At 45.8% G+C, this 15,947-nt stretch overlaps 1 protein-coding gene across 1 annotated transcript; it reads left to right on the plus strand.

The window, feature by feature from the left end:
- Positions 1-751: 751 nt before the first annotated feature.
- LOC133113885 (casein kinase I-like) lies at positions 752-15,595 on the plus strand. The gene is made up of 11 exons (XM_061223008.1): positions 752-960; positions 4,464-4,553; positions 4,787-4,897; positions 6,195-6,343; positions 7,047-7,275; positions 7,896-8,066; positions 8,445-8,593; positions 9,494-9,689; positions 10,520-10,659; positions 11,205-11,276; positions 13,334-15,595. Exons 2-10 carry the CDS (start codon positions 4,478-4,480, stop codon positions 11,235-11,237), a joined length of 1,254 nt encoding a protein of 417 aa, XP_061078992.1. The 5' UTR covers positions 752-960; positions 4,464-4,477; the 3' UTR covers positions 11,238-11,276; positions 13,334-15,595.
- The last annotated feature ends 352 nt before the right edge of the window (positions 15,596-15,947 follow it).

A 15,947-nucleotide genomic window follows, 5' to 3' on the forward strand; every position in this document is an offset into this window, starting at 1 on the left:
GGCGGCCTGTAGCGTAGTGGTCAAGGTAAATGACTGGGACACGCAAGGTCAGTGGTTCTAATCCCGGTGTAGCCACAATAAGATCCGCACAGCCGCATGGCCCTTGAGCAAGGGCCCAGGCTGCATTGCTCCAGGGGAGGATTGTCTCCTGCTTAGTCTAAACAACTGTACGTCACTCTGGATAAGAGCGTCTGCCAAATGCCAATAATGTAATGTAATGAAAGATAGGACTGGAACCAGCAGAGAGGTTGGTCCGTGACACCAAGCCAGCTCTCCAAGCGATCTGGCCGAGTGTTGTGACAGTCTGTGTCAAATGCCATAGATACATTTAATAATATTAAGATGGACATTTTCCCGGGATTCAGAAGCACACAGAAGGCCATTTATCACTTTAACCAAAGCAGTTTTGGTACTGTGTTTAACTCTAAAACCTGACCTGTAAAGGGCTCAAAGTGGTCATGCTGGGTCCATTGAATGCTATTCTGTTGCATACCTTATTTAGGCATTTAATCAAATAAGTATCTCATCGGTTCAACTTTGGTTTAAATTGAATTTGTCTTCTGTAGCGGTCTGCATCAAGTGTTCCTCGCTTTATCAGTGTGTCTTGAAACCATGCTGCGATGCGACTGATGTGCGAGGGACAAGCTGCTCGCTTCTGGGTGCTGTGACTTTAACTCAATCCGGGTATTTTGCTGTTCCGTGAATGACATCATCGATGTTGTCAATGGTGCGTTTCGAGCGACGAGGGGGGGTCAGACTGCTACAGACTGTCATTCGAGTAGAAGCGTCTCAGGGAGTAGAGTAACAACAGCGAGGACAACCGACGGAAGAAGAGGAACATTTGGGGTATGAGAGCCGTCAGAATCTGGTCCCATCCTGCGCTGCCCACGGCCCAGTCTGACTGACAACCACCGGATCAGTAACGACCCTGACCCACCTCTCAGAAAAACACAATATCGGGTGAGTAACAAATCTGGGGAGCGTTAAAACCTGGGGGGAAAGTGTCTGGATTTGTTCCGGCCGAACTCCGAGCGCTGGAGAGGGGGGGGGGGGAGGGGGCGATTGGGGAAACGATAGTCAGCTGTCGGCTGGGGTATTACAACATAGATTAAAGCGAGGGTGCGGTTGTAGAATAAGAGAAAAACACGTACATGAAACGCAAACGCAAATAAGCCATTTGAAAAATATATATTGTTTGCAGGGATGTGCACAGCGATCAGTATCCTCCTACTATGATCAATGAGAGTTACTACTATTCCTACCGACTGGTATTCGCAGCGCTAAACCAAAGACTCAGTGTATAATCGCACGTATTTATTTCTAGTTTGTTATAGTACTTGCGATGCGAGTCTCTTGTAAAATGTGCTACATTGTTGTTAATTTGTTGCCACCGATGATGCCCCCGTTTGATCGGCGACAATAAGGGTGACGTATGAGCAGAACCGGGTAAACTAGCTAGCATCAGGAACAGCTTTCACAAGTACAATTGCGTGCATTCGGTAGCTCGGTTCATGCTCTTTGATCAGAGGTTATGGTTTCTTCGCAAACTTAAATAACGTAAGCCCAGTCTAAATGAAATGGTGGATGTAGCTGTAACTGGAGCTATTTGACATTACCGAGCTGCAGGCTAATGTGTTACAAATGACACCTCATTGTAATTGGGCAACCTGCAGCTAAAAGCCAAACACCAACTATCATATTATTTTTTCACGTTGGTAACAACCAAATTGTAAAAGTTACGCTGATTTTTCATCGTAGCTAGGTGTATAAATATTGCATCGACAGTTGGCAAGTTAGCTGTAGCAGGATAACAGAGCTAGCCAGTCATCTAGCCAATGTTAGCGATCAGTTCCCGAGTCATAAATTACAGTGCACGACTCTTGCAGAACTGTAGCCTACGTTGCTTTAAATGGATATATTGACTACGTATGCTCACTACTATTGAGATAATCATGTAAAGGATGACAACGTGACCAAGCAAGCTATTAGCTTTGTTAAGTAAATTACGTTAGCCCCAACCGTGTAAACATAAGTCGCTAGCGTGTAAACATTGAGCGTGTTCTCAAATGCACAACGGCATTAAGTAGCTAAACAGTACACTTCGTCAAGAGAGGATAGCACGTTTGTTGTGAGCTGATTAACGCGGTGTCACAAAGACAGTTTCTAGCAAACATCGGCTGATCTTCGGGAGCAAAACATGTTCCCCGGTTCTGGCACAGTCTGCCCAGTTCATTCTGTTAGCTACCCAATGTCAGTTGACGACAAGCATTTGCCACGAACGGATACAGGCTAAGGGTATTTGTGCTAATCGAACGACAGCAATGATTTGTTTAGCCAAATTACAAGATCAACGTTTGTCTTGGCTGGATGTGATAATTCATACTTGAAACGACATCAATGAGGATAGCCTTGTGATGTGAGCTAGCTAACAGGCGATACGGAGCGTCCTTTGTTTTTTGTTTTTTTTAGATGTGGCTCCGTCATATAGGCTACAGGCCGCTTTGATGTACTGTGAAAGTGGCTCTAGCAAGAAGGCAACAACAATATAACACAAAAACAAGAAGCCTCGGAGTAGGCAGGACATTACCTAATACCCATTATTTTATATTGGTTTGTGCTGTATTGGATTTACCACCAGAAAGATCGCTGTCGATCGAGCGGAAGCTCGTGCAGATTTTTTTTTTTTTTTGCAATATACATAGGCTAACTAGAGGGAATGATGTAATGCCCGCAAAAAACAACCCCTTAGTGAAGTTAAACTATAAACACGGTATGCATCCCCTGCTTGCCAAAGCGTGTAGATATATTGTGGAGGTTGTAATTGCTGGAGAACTTATCAGGCACAGTTTGTGTTTGCAGGCGTGTTTACGCAATCACTACGATGCATAACATGCCGATTTGTCGTGCGCATGTGTGTTAAGTCCGATACAGCTTTGGTGTTGTGCTGTGTTTGATGCCTTCACACCAGAGGTCTATTTGAATCGTTAATCTCTAGCTGTTTCACTTATCGATAAGGTGATAAAAGTATTTTTTTTCCCTTGACGGTATGTAGGAATGATGTGCTTTTGAAATCCATAGAATAGCCTGGTTTGTATCTGAACGTAGTTGGACCAATAACATAACATGACATAAAAATAACATAATGGCGCATTCAGCCCAGCAATGCTCGCCTTTTCCTAATAAAATTATCTCAGTGTTGCATGTTTTTACTTCATATTGTTGTAAGTTTTGACCACAAAACTTCCTGCTTTGCGTGTGCGTGTGCGCGCGTGCGTATTGTTTCCTTTGTCATGCCGCGAGCCCGAAATGTGATGGAGTTGTGGAAACTACTGAATAAATTATGTTTATACTTGTATTTCATGTGCACTCGGCTGGTTTACAAGCCTTACACCTGACAGTTCTATCTAGCTGGGTCCCAGCATCCTCTGGACATCTCTCCATCCAACTGGCTCTGCTGTCTGCAACATTGTCCTCGTATCAAATTAGGATATTGACCGAAATTCAGTTAAACTGCTCAGCGTCTGTCAATGAATGTTTACAGACTCAACAAAAAATGTTCGCGGTTGATTTTATGTGTCCAACTGCAAATATACAGCAGCCAAAAATGGAATTAAGCTTACAGTGCAATGCACTCCATGTATTCCATGGCTGAATATGGAATGACCAAATACACTCTGTCCGTATGTATTTGGACAATGATACAATTCCTGTTCTTTTGGCTCTGCTCTCCGGCACATTGGATTTGAAATGAGACAATGAATTAATGTAATGTGGTGTAAAGGGATGCAATTCCTGCACGGATCACCTGACGCGGATGCAAATACCCTCAAATCGAATGTGACAGTCCGCACCTCAACCTATTCAGTCTGCGCTTTTTCAAATTCAACGTTTCTTTTAAAATCCGATGTGCTGGGCAGAGAGCAAAAAGAACTGGAGTTGTACCACTGTCCAAATACTTAGACTGCACTTTATATGTTTATATTGTAGATAAAACAGTACTTCAATCTCCAAGATGCGTAGCAGAGTTATTTTACTAAGAGCTAGTTATACTGGTGACAGCCTCTTACTTTAATAGTCTTCATTTGTGGCCCTTTCCTCAACACACCTGCTTGCTGTGCTGATTTTTTAGCCCACCTCACGTCCCTGCCTGCATATGCATCAATCACAATGAGACAAATGGAGTACCCCACAGCCTGCTAGTTGTGCAGAACAGACATAAATCCATACCTCATCATTTAAGGCCTTCATAATTGCCTTGGAGAAATTGAGCAGACTGAACGGACTTGTTTTGCAGTGTTGAAGGGACAGAATTTCCATGGCGATGTGTAACACAAAGCCGATATTTCATTGTGTGTGTTCCCCTGTGCTTTGGTTGTATGTGACGTTACAAAAGAGTGTTTCAGTCTGGTGATTGAAGAAGGCTCCACTGTTGTCCTCATTGTGGGTCTTGGCCATTTCTGCAGGCACACGGGTCACCATGGAGCTGAGAGTGGGGAATAAGTACAGGCTGGGGAGAAAGATTGGGAGCGGCTCCTTTGGGGACATTTACCTGGGTAAGTCTTTCTTTTTTTCCCCCTCTTTTTGATCTCAGTTTTGGGTTCTTGCTTGGTGCTGTCGTCATGGTACGACTGATCAGTTGTCAGAGCATGGCTGATCGGTTGTCAGGGCTCGACTGATCGGTTGTGAGGGCTCGGCTGATCCGTTGTCGGGGATCGACTGATCGGTTGTCACAGCCTGGCTGATTGGTTGTTGCGGTACGGCTGATCTGGTTCTCCTTCATTCCCAGGTGCCAACATTGCAACCGGAGAGGAAGTGGCCATCAAGCTGGAATGTGTGAAGACCAAACACCCACAGCTCCACATCGAGAGCAAGTTCTACAAGATGATGCAGGGAGGAGGTACTCTCTCTCTCTCTCTCTCTCTCTCTCTCTCTCTCTCTCTCTCTCTCTCTCTCTCTCTCTCTCTCTCTCTCTCTCTCTCTCTCTCTCACTCTCTCAGACACATACACACACACACACACACACACACACACACAGCTGCACATTGAGAGCAAGGCAAGTTCTACAAGATGCAGGGAGGAGGTTTGGAAGGCGGGAGGGAGGAAACAGAGCGGGTGAAAATGGGTTCACTGTTTCATATTTATCTTAGAGAACGGAAATTGAACCATGCATCGGATATACTGTGAGATATGTAAGTATTTGGACATCAAAAGCCTGGACATTCTTCTACCTGCGCGAAGGAGGTGATTGAATACACCTGACTAATCAGAAACCGATGAGAAGCCCAACTGTCCAATTACTTTTGGTCCCCTAAAATGGGGGGTGGAGACTGTATAAAAGGGATACAGTTCCTACATCGATCACATAACATGGATGTAAATACCCTCAAATTGAAGGTGACAGTCTGCATCTCATATTCATAATTGTGCTGGGATACAGAGCCAAAAAGAACTGAAATTGTATCACAGCCCAAATACTTACTGACCTCACTGTGTAATTGTGGGAAATATGGTACAGTGGGCATACGATACAGAAACTTCTGCAGACAAGAGGATACAGGACTCCCTGAACATGTGTTCGTCAAAGGGGGTGGAGCTGAGTTATAATGAGACTTCTGAAATGGGTCAGTAAACATATTTAGGCCAATTATAAGGGCTGTGTGTGTGTGGTTGTCTACAGGTAATTGTCAGGAGTCTGGTTTGTATCCTTTATATTGAATCAGATCTACTTTGGGCTTGATAAGCTGAAAGAGGTTCTGCCAGAACACAGTTGTGTAGAAACGAGCAGTCTATTTTTAAATGGGGAGATTGAGGCCGCCGTCCCATTCAAAGAAGGTATGAGCTTAATTGCACTGTGTGCACCAAAAATAGGTCTTTGATTTTGTCACAAGTGATTCTTGTACCAATTTTGTAGTCATAGATGATTTGGTAGATTGCTGTCAGTTTCCAAATTCGGAGGAGTTATTTTCAGTAAGGTAGAAAGCATACTTTAGTTGTTGTTCTATGTTGGCACTCTGCTTGCAGTGGGTATCCCCTCCATAAAGTTCTGTGGGCGGAGGGGGACTATAACGTGTGTGTGTGTGTGTGTGTGTGTGTGTGTGTGTGTGTGTGTGTGTGTGTGTGTGTGTGTGTGTGTGTGTGTGAGACAGAGAGAGTTAAGGGGAGTGTGTGACCTGTGTTGGTGCTCCTGCTTTCAGTGGGTATCCCCTCCATAAAGTGGTGCGGGGCAGAGGGGGACTACAACGTGATGGTGATGGAGTTGCTGGGGCCCAGCCTTGAGGACCTCTTCAACTTCTGCTCCCGCAAGTTCAGCCTGAAGACTGTGCTTCTGCTGGCTGATCAGATGGTATGCGGCCTCCTTACATGAGCTAGCTTCCCTGTCCCCCTACTCATCCCCCTACTCATCCCCCTACTCATCCCCCTACTCATCCCCCTACTCATCCCCCTACTCATCCCCATACTCATCCCCATACTCATCCCCCTACTCATCCCCCTACTCATCCCCCTACTCATCCCCCTACTCATCCCCCTGTGCTGCAGAGGGGCTCTGCCCATCCTACCTGGTTGTCTATGACCAGCTGTTTGAGGGTTGCAGTCTTGTTGAACACTTAAGAGAGTTAATGGACCTCAGCCATATTATGTGATGGTGCAACAGCTTTTTCAATATTAAAGGCTTTAGGTAATTGTGACTTTCACATGTCTGCTTGATTAGTATTTACCTCCATTTGAAGGCGTTTTAACCTGGGTTTCCTACATTTTGCTTTATCAAGCATCTTTACTTCACCTTAGTTTGTGTGGTTATCTCCTGTGTGGTTTTGTGTCCTTCATCCATCCTGTCTCTAATTCGACCAATCAGATTGATGTATTGTATGACATTTGAGACCCAAGCAGCTAATGCTGTTCTATGGAGTAAATACTGGTTGGATGTAAATACTGTACTGTTTGGATTTTGATGGCGGGAGTAGGGGGTTGGGGTTCTGAAGAACTGAACTTTTTGCACTTCAATTACATTCTCTGGCTTCTCTCTTACCCCTAACCACCCTCCCCAGATCAGCCGTATAGAATACATCCACTCCAAGAACTTCATCCACCGAGATGTCAAACCCGACAACTTCCTGATGGGCCTGGGGAAGAAGGGGAACCTGGTTTACATCATCGACTTTGGGCTGGCCAAGAAGTACCGCGACGCCCGAACTCACCAGCACATCCCCTACCGCGAGAACAAGAACCTGACCGGCACCGCCCGCTACGCCTCCATCAACACCCACCTGGGCATAGGTAAGAACCTAAGAACCTGACTGGCGCCTGTAAATGCTCTTAATTCACTTTGGCCACTGGTCCCCTAGGTTGTGGTTTAATACATGACACGTTGGGCTGTGCTGTGGATGAGGTCCCCCCGCCCCAGGACCACGGTGTGCTTTTTTCCTGTGACCTAGAGTACCTATTCAAAATATCTTTCCCTCATCCCACTATCTTACATTACCAGCATTTGACCCAGCCTTATCCAGAGCAACTTTCTCAGCTTTTGCGTTTTTACAGTATCCATTTACACAGCTGTGTTTTTTACAGTATCCATTTACACAGCTGGGTTTACTCGGGCTCAGTATCTTTCTGAAAGAAGCAACGGCAGTGTCCTACCTGGGAATCGGCCCTAGGATTACCTCTCTCCCTCTGAATATTCACATTGAATCCATTTTTACTGCTTGTCCCCACGGTTTGCCACTCATTGGTGGTGATGTTTACATCTAGCTTGCTATCGCCATTTGTGTTTTGGGGTCTTTGACACTCTTCGGCTGCCACCAGAAGCCCTGAAGAAAAGTGTTCGTGCATTTGCACCTGCATTTGGGATCATTGCCTCTCTCTTCCCCTCCCTCCCTCCCTCCCTCCCCGCCCTGCAGAGCAGTCCAGGCGAGACGACCTGGAGTCTTTGGGCTACGTGCTCATGTACTTCAACCTGGGCTCCCTGCCCTGGCAGGGCCTGAAGGCCGCCACCAAGAGGCAGAAGTATGAGAGGATCAGCGAGAAGAAGATGTCCACCCCCATCGAGGTGCTCTGCAAGGGCTACCCCTGTAAGTTTATCTGCCCTGACCCGTGTGGCTTATCTGCCCTGGCCTGTGTGGTCCTCAGCTGGCTCACTGCCCAGCTCCCTTCCTGTAAGGTACAATGCAGAGCGAAAGCAGCATGTACACTGTGTGTTTTAGTCTCCCAAGTCCCAACACAGGTTGTTAATGTTCCCTTCAATATGCGCCTCTGTCAGTCTGTGAAACTCTGAACAAGCACAATATGACAGGGACCACTCGGATGAGAATGGATCACTTGTGTGTGTGTGTGCGTGTGTATATGTATATGTATATATTTATGTGGTGCGAAAAAGCCAAATGAGTATCATAGAGGCCTCTGGAACATCTTGTGGTTAAGCACTTGCGCCCTCTGTTCTTTGTCCACAGCGGAGTTCTCCACCTACCTGAATTTCTGTCGCTCCCTGCGTTTCGACGACAAGCCCGACTACTCGTACCTGCGGCAACTCTTCAGGAACCTGTTCCACCGACAGGGGTTCTCCTACGACTACGTATTCGACTGGAACATGCTTAAATTTGTGAGTCTAATCCTGCGTTTTCAGTGTATGGACTGTATGGACTGGTGGGCTCCTTGTGCGTTTGCTTGCTTTGCCACTCGCACCCTGGATAAAATGTATTGGTGGCAGTGTAGTGTAAAGGTGTGTGAACTGGTCTTGCACCTCCAGTGCTGCAAATCTGATTCCCTGGTGAGAACCATGTACCCTTGAGAAATGTACTTGATGTGAATCAATTCCGCAAATGTCCTGCTGAACAAATAGGTTGTGTTAAAGGTACAATAGGTAATTTCAGACTTCTAACGGTCAAGAGAGGAATAGCAGCAACAAACACCTTCAAACCACAACACTGTTTTTCCCTCCCCCATCTCTGTAAACACACTGACGTTGAAACACCATTGGCTGTGGCAATTGGAACCAATTTTCAACCAATGAGCTTGAATTATTGTACAGTTATACAATGTTTTGGTACAGTGGAGTGTTGGTCCATCAACTGTATATTTTGAAACCCAAATTTAAGAACTATCAACGCAGGCAGACGGTGAGTCAACATGTCAGTGAGCCTTTTTCAATGATGGGAAGGGATTTACAATGGTCTTGTAACAATGCTTTAACCCACAAATCTCACCTATTGTGCCTTTAAACAGATTATATTACAGAACGTGTGCTGTGTAGTGTAAATTACTCTGGACCAGAGTCTGCTACAGCATATGCCATAACGGTAAATGTACAACATGAAGAGGATCATTCTGTTGACCTTGTTTTCGCTTCCCCCGAGCTGGTTAATTACACTGCAGCTCAAAGGGCTTCTTCTGTGAAGCACCCTTGACTTGAGAAAGTCTTTCGGTACGAGTGCTTCAGTCCTCCCCCCCGCCTTCCGTGTATGATATTCCCTAATCCCGACGTTTGTCCCCTGGGTTTCAGGGGGCGAGCCGGACGGCGGAGGACGGCGAGAGAGAGCGAAGGGTCGGCGAGGAGAGGGATGAGAGGATTGTGGGAGGTCCCCGGGGATTGGCTGCTCGGGCGCCGCCCCCAGGGCCCAACCCGCCAGCCGCCAACAGGGTCCGGAACGGACCGGAGGCCGCCGTCTCGAACCCCGCGTCCCGGGTCCCGCAGTCCGGTGAGTTCAGTCTCTGCGACGCCGTTTGTGGAAGCCTGGTGGGGGCCGCCTGACTGCTAACGTGCGTGATGCCTTCTGGACGGGAGGCTGGTCTCTCTTCCTAGTCTTCTTACAGTGTCTTAAAGTACTAATGCGTGGCAGCCTGTAGCCTAGGCTAGTTGCTAAGGTACATGACTGCCACCCGAAGGCACGTGTTGGTGGTTCTAGCCCTGGTGTCGCCGTCATCAGATCCGCACAGCTGTTGGGCCCTTAAAGGGGAATACCAATCATTTGAAACATTACAATGTGTCATTGCTATACCCCTGAGCTGTTCTTTGGGCAACAGAAGATAATTCTTTGTTGTTGCTTTCTATGGGGAATCATGCTGCCTCAAGCTTTTGGAGCGTGACACAAGCACTGCTTACTTTCCGCAAGACTTCTATGCAGCGGAATGACTTGAAGATAAAAACTAAGACATGTTTGAAAGTTTTCAGCCAAATGAGCTACATTATATATAAATGCCAGGTAACCTACTGCTACCATCGCTCATGAGGAGCTTTGGATAAAAGCATCAGCTAGGTCATTTAGAATTGTATAATAAATTGTTGTTACTAGTCTCCGATTAATCATGACTTGGTGGTAGCAGAGAGGGTTGCACATAGACATTGAATGGCCGTACAGGACGTGGCATGGCGGGGAATGGGACCCTCAGCCACGTGGGGGGTGTTTGTTCACGGATTGAGCGTTGGCCATCTTGCAGACCGCACAATGAGGTCTCGCCACATGGCTTTAAAATGGCGGCCGCTGTGTTTCTGACGCATCTCTGCCCGACTCCGCCCTCTGGTTTCCAGGCAACGCGTCCCCTCGAGCCGTGTCCCGCGCGGAGAGGGAGAGGAAGGTGAGCATGCGGCTGCACCGCGGCGCCCCCGCCAACGTGTCCTCCTCCGACCTCACCGCCCGCCATGACCAATCCCGCATCTCCACCTCACAGGTACGCCCTCACCTGGCCTGCGTGCTGCTCCCGCTTCACCCTGCCACACCCGACGCCCCTCAACAAATCAGAACTGTGTGTGTGTGTGTCTGCGTGTGTGTGTGTGTGTGTGTGTGTGTGTGTGTGTCTGTGTCTGCGTGTGTGTGCATCTGCATGTGTGTGCGTCTGCGTGTGTCCATGTGTCTGTCTGTCTGTGTGTGCGTGCGTGTGCGTGCGTGCGCGCGCGTGCGTGTGTGTGCGTGCATCTGTTTGTGTGTTTGTTTGTCTGTCTCTCTGTCTCTCTGTCTCTGTCTGTGTGTCTGTGTGTCTGTGTGTCTGTGTGTCTGTGTGTCTGTGTGTCTGTGTGTCTGTGTGTGTGTGTGTAGAACTATATTATTATTTCTTATGCTTTTATAATTGGGATCCAGTAAGGGAATGCTTTATGCACTAATGAGTCTGATACTGTGAACACACAACCGTAAACGCTGGTTTGTAGTGCAGTTCGTACACATAGACACACTCTGTTCTTCAGCACTGGTTAGCTCTGCTTATTCCTGTCTCAACAGGTGAGCATGCCATTCGAGCACCTGGGTAAATGATCCCTGCGGCTCCTCTCTCACCTGCTGGACTCTTGACAGGTATGGATCTCACTCCGTCTGTCTAGCTGTCATATGCATATATATGTATTTTGGCCACTCCCACTCTCCAATCCAATACATTACATTACATTACATATAATTTAGCTTATGCTTTTAACCATCACTTGATTTGTTTCTGCTAGCATAATGCCCCAGGTCCATTTCTGCAGTTTTTGAATATTTATTATAATTATTTTATAATAAAATTTTAATTTAATAATTATTTTTTTGTAATTATTTGTTTGTGCACGCTGTCCTTTTAGATTAGATATTGAATGACATAATAATTGAAAATAATTGGATATTGGGATGGCATTATTTGCAGACTTGCGTTTTAACAGAAGGGCATCAATAGTGAGGACCTGAGCTGATGAGAGGAATGTGAGCATTTGTTATTTCTGTAGCACAAGCTTAAGGATTAAAATTTTAAAATTATTTTTTGTAAAATGTGCGAACTGAGATCTGCCAGAGGCGACGGATTTCTCTTGCACTTTTTGGAGTGTTTCACGTAGAAATCACAGTTGATTTCTCTCAACTGAACGCAAGCGCATCCATGCAGGCCAGCAGTAAATAGCCTTTCCTTCTCATCCACCTGCTTCCTTTTTGGCCATGGGAGTCCAAAGGGTATCCAAAGGGTGGAATATTAATCTTGCAGTCAGATTAAAAATCTATGTTGTAAAATAAAATGTTTTAATGGTTTGTTTTAAAGTATTACGTCTACCTGGTACACCTAATATCATATATCCTACACTTTATAGTAATGTTGTGTAAGGTGTTGTGTTATTTGTGATATCCAAATGAAACCTAACAGTGTCACCTAGACGCCATCCATCAGTAGCGTCACCTGTGATGAAGCCGTGACCCGAATCACAGCTGCCTCACATGTACCTGTTGTGTGTGCTCCCAGTTTATCTAACCGCAGCATCTCATGGCATGGGGGCACGGATGGTGCAGTGGGTAGCACTGCCGCCTCACAGCAAGGAGGTCCTGGGTTCGAATCCCCGTCGACCGGGGCCTCTCTGTGCGGAGTTTGCATGTTCTCCCCGTGTTTGCGTGGGTTTCCTCCGGGCACTCCGGTTTCCTCCCACAGTCCAAAGATCCTCCCACAGTCCAAAGACATGCAGGTTAGGCTGATTGGAGAGTCTAAATTGCCCATAGGTATGAGTGTGTGAGTGAATGGTGTGTGTGCCCTGCGATTGACTGGTGACCTGTCCAGGGTGTATTCCTGCCTTTCGCCCAATGTATACTGGGATTGGCTCCAGCCCCCCTGCGACCCTGTTCAGGATAAGCGGGTTAGGATAATGAATGAATGAATTAATGAATTAATGAGTCTCATGGCATACTCTGTGAGTGACATCACATATGCTACTCACATATGCTACGACTTTTACCGAGTGGTAGCCTCCCCATTTCTACACACAAATGTGTGTGCGTTCTCAGTCAGTGCATTGATGGGAATTTGTAAACTACCAATTGCACAAAGGACTTTTGGGAGACCAAAAGGTGCATCTGGACCAAAAAATGGTCACTCGGAGCCGTCAACCCTTTCAAAAAAGATGTTTAGAAAAATATGCCGAAAGTAGTTTTTCTCAATTTAATCCCAGAGATTAGAGGCTATTTAAAATGCACTTTCCTTGTACTTTTCAGAAGTAAATTGTTTAAAAATACTTAGAGTATACCCTACCACAGGATGCAGATCTTAGAATAAATGGTATTACTTCTGGAGCCTGTCTCTGCAGCCTGTCTGCACTATGAGAGGAAATCTTAATCATATTTGCGAGGGAGGTAATTGGTTGTGCGAGCGCAGATTTATTTGTGATTTGCAAGTGACAAATCTTTTGTGAAATGCATTTTGATAAGATAGTGAAGATTTTGCAAATGGCTCCGGTGAGACGACCCCCTGCCTCCCCATGGAGGTTGGAATCAGAATGCTTCTGATGCCTTCTGGACAGTGGCCATTTGACGGCTGATGGTGCGTGTGAAAACCTCGGCAGGTTGAAGGTTTTTGGCTGAACGGAAATGATTTGATGTGTAAACCGTCTGTCTTGTCATTTCAGGGCTTCAAATGATACCCCACCCCCCCTTTTTTAACTGCCAATGGGACAAACGGAAAGAGAGAGAGAGAGAGAGAGAGAAGATGGAGAGATGAAGAAAAAGCAGGTCAAACAGTGGAAGAATGGACATTTTGCTGAGGACAAACATGACAGCCCCCCCCTCCCACCTCAATATTTGAAAGCTCTACCCGCAAGGAACCCCTTCAGATCATTCCATTACCATGGTAACCCTGACACACTGCCGCCCACACCCTCCGTACCCTACCCCTGGATTGGGGAGAAGGCCTGGGTGTTATTTATTTCTGGAGGAGGTGAATGTGGGGGGGGGGGGGGGGGGATGTGAAAGTTTGTTGAAGAATGACATAAATGGAATGTCATCATTGGCATATGCATACCAGAGTGGACGTGTGAAGTTGGACTTAATGGGATGTTGATTTCGCTTTTTGTTACGTACACAGTGGGAGCCGTGGTGCAACTGCGGATGTGAAGTTAAGGGGAAAAAATGTGTTCACAAACACACATACGCACTTTCAGATTACAGACCGCTTATTTTCACTGACGGGTTCAAATAAACACAGTTCGGTTGCTGTGTATAAGGTCATGAAGATATACCGGCTTTGCAGAATCCTCGTTGGACGGTTTTTGTTTTGTGGGGGGCTGATGAAAACCACATTCTTTTTTTTATTTTTTATTTAATGTTATTTTTTTAAAGATTTGTCTTTTTATTAGCAAAAACCAGAACAACAACAACTGGAGAGACTGTATGGGAGGCCAATGGACAGATATGGAACGTGTGTCACCGAAAGGAGAAAGAATAAGTGAATTTGAGCCCTTCTTGTTTTTTTCCTTTATTGGCTGTAAGGAGACCAGCCGCCGTACCACAGCAAGCCTGGGCTTCCCTGCTGGGATCTGACTGAAGATTCAAATTTGTGTTGCTGTGCACCAGGGAGAGGGTGATCACATGCTGACGTCACGAGGGGGAAGAGGGGGGGGGGGAAGGGGGAAGAGGTGAGAGAGGCGGAGAGGGAGAAAGAGGGAGAAAGAGGGGGAGGGGCGGAGGGAAAGAGGTCAACCCACCCGCACTCTTGTTCCTCCCCTTTTCATCCCCCCTTCCTCTCTCCCTCTTCTCTCCTTCACTCCTTCATAGTTGTCGTTCCTCTGTTTTAATAATGGATCTGAGGGCTACGGGGAGTAAAGGATTTGCAAAAGGTGCCACATCTCTCCCAAGCTGTGGTCTGATTGGAGAACTGGGGCTTTCTTACTGTATCGCATCAGGACCTGAGATGCCCCTTTTGGTCTGTGGTCATGGTTATATTTTTTTAAATAATTGTTCTTATTGTCGACTTTGTCATTTCAATGCATTTTTAGTTTGAGGAGATGTGCAGTGGAGTGAGAGAAGAGTCATGGTACACAATGGATTTATGTATTTTTTTTTCCTTTTTTTTTTTTTTTTTTAAACAAAACTGTAAATATTTTTTTGATTTCTGTGTAAAGCCAAAATGTGGTTGGTTGTTTTAAGGTGTAATGTAGAACAAGAGAATAAGTAATTGCATTAAATGGGCTGGGTTATAGAATTAAAATAATAAAATTGATTCAGTGAGGTGGGAGTATAGCTGTAGTTACACTGCCAGTTGGGTCATCTCTTCCCCTTGTTTTAAATGTTAAGGTGGTATTGTGATTACCTTCTAACAGTCTGGATTTTTCTGATCTAGTGCACACAGTGTGCAGACTCCCATGACACAGGTTCTGTTGATCCTGAAACACGCATTATTCGATCCGCCTTAAGATTTTACGGAATGCAAAAGGCCAGCATATTATGTGCTGCTTCCCATTGGCTAGTCCTCGCTGATGTCATCATTCAGTCTTGTTTTATTTCTGTCTGTTGTATATGAATGCGCATGATACAGGTTTTAACTTTCTGCCCCAATAATGCGGGTGCTTTTGCACCGCCTGCAGTGACAGCATGTTATTGTAATTGGTGACAGACCTCTTCTGCTTTATCCGTGAACTTGTGTCCCAGTATAGGAGTTTACCGGTGAATTGGCTGATGTCATTTATGCTGTGACTTCCGGGAACGGGGTTCTGAGGTAGTTTGTGATGTCACGTCAGCGAATTTTAATGATGTCATTTCTGTTAAACTGGTTATGCCACTTGTGTGTGGTCTGCAGTAAAAGAACAACCTTTTTTGGAAACGGCCTGCTTTGGTGACCCACTGGCAGTGTGACACTATAGTCGGGAGGGATCCACACTGGGTGGGTTTTTTGTTTTGGGTGGGGGGGGGGATTTCACTTTATGTATTGTGTACTGATATCTTGTACAGTTCTTTAACACACTTTAACTTTATTTACAACAGTATTTGTGTATATTTTATGAAGTAATAATAAAAAAGTATTCCAAGCACCTGAATCCATTTACATGGATTTCATATCCATTTCTTGCCATGCCATTTATAGCCTATGTGCACAACCGATTTCTTTCATGTTTGACGTATTCGGTAATAATGAATCCATTGGCATTACCACCAATCGCGTTTGCACTACTTCTAGTCTACCATTACGTTTTTCTGGAAGCCGATGTATCACACGCATAGTGTTCGTCCAGCTGGCCGACGCATCGA

The sequence above is a fragment of the Conger conger genome, chromosome 16 (assembly GCF_963514075.1).
Source record: "Conger conger chromosome 16, fConCon1.1, whole genome shotgun sequence".
NCBI lineage: Eukaryota > Metazoa > Chordata > Actinopteri > Anguilliformes > Congridae > Conger > Conger conger.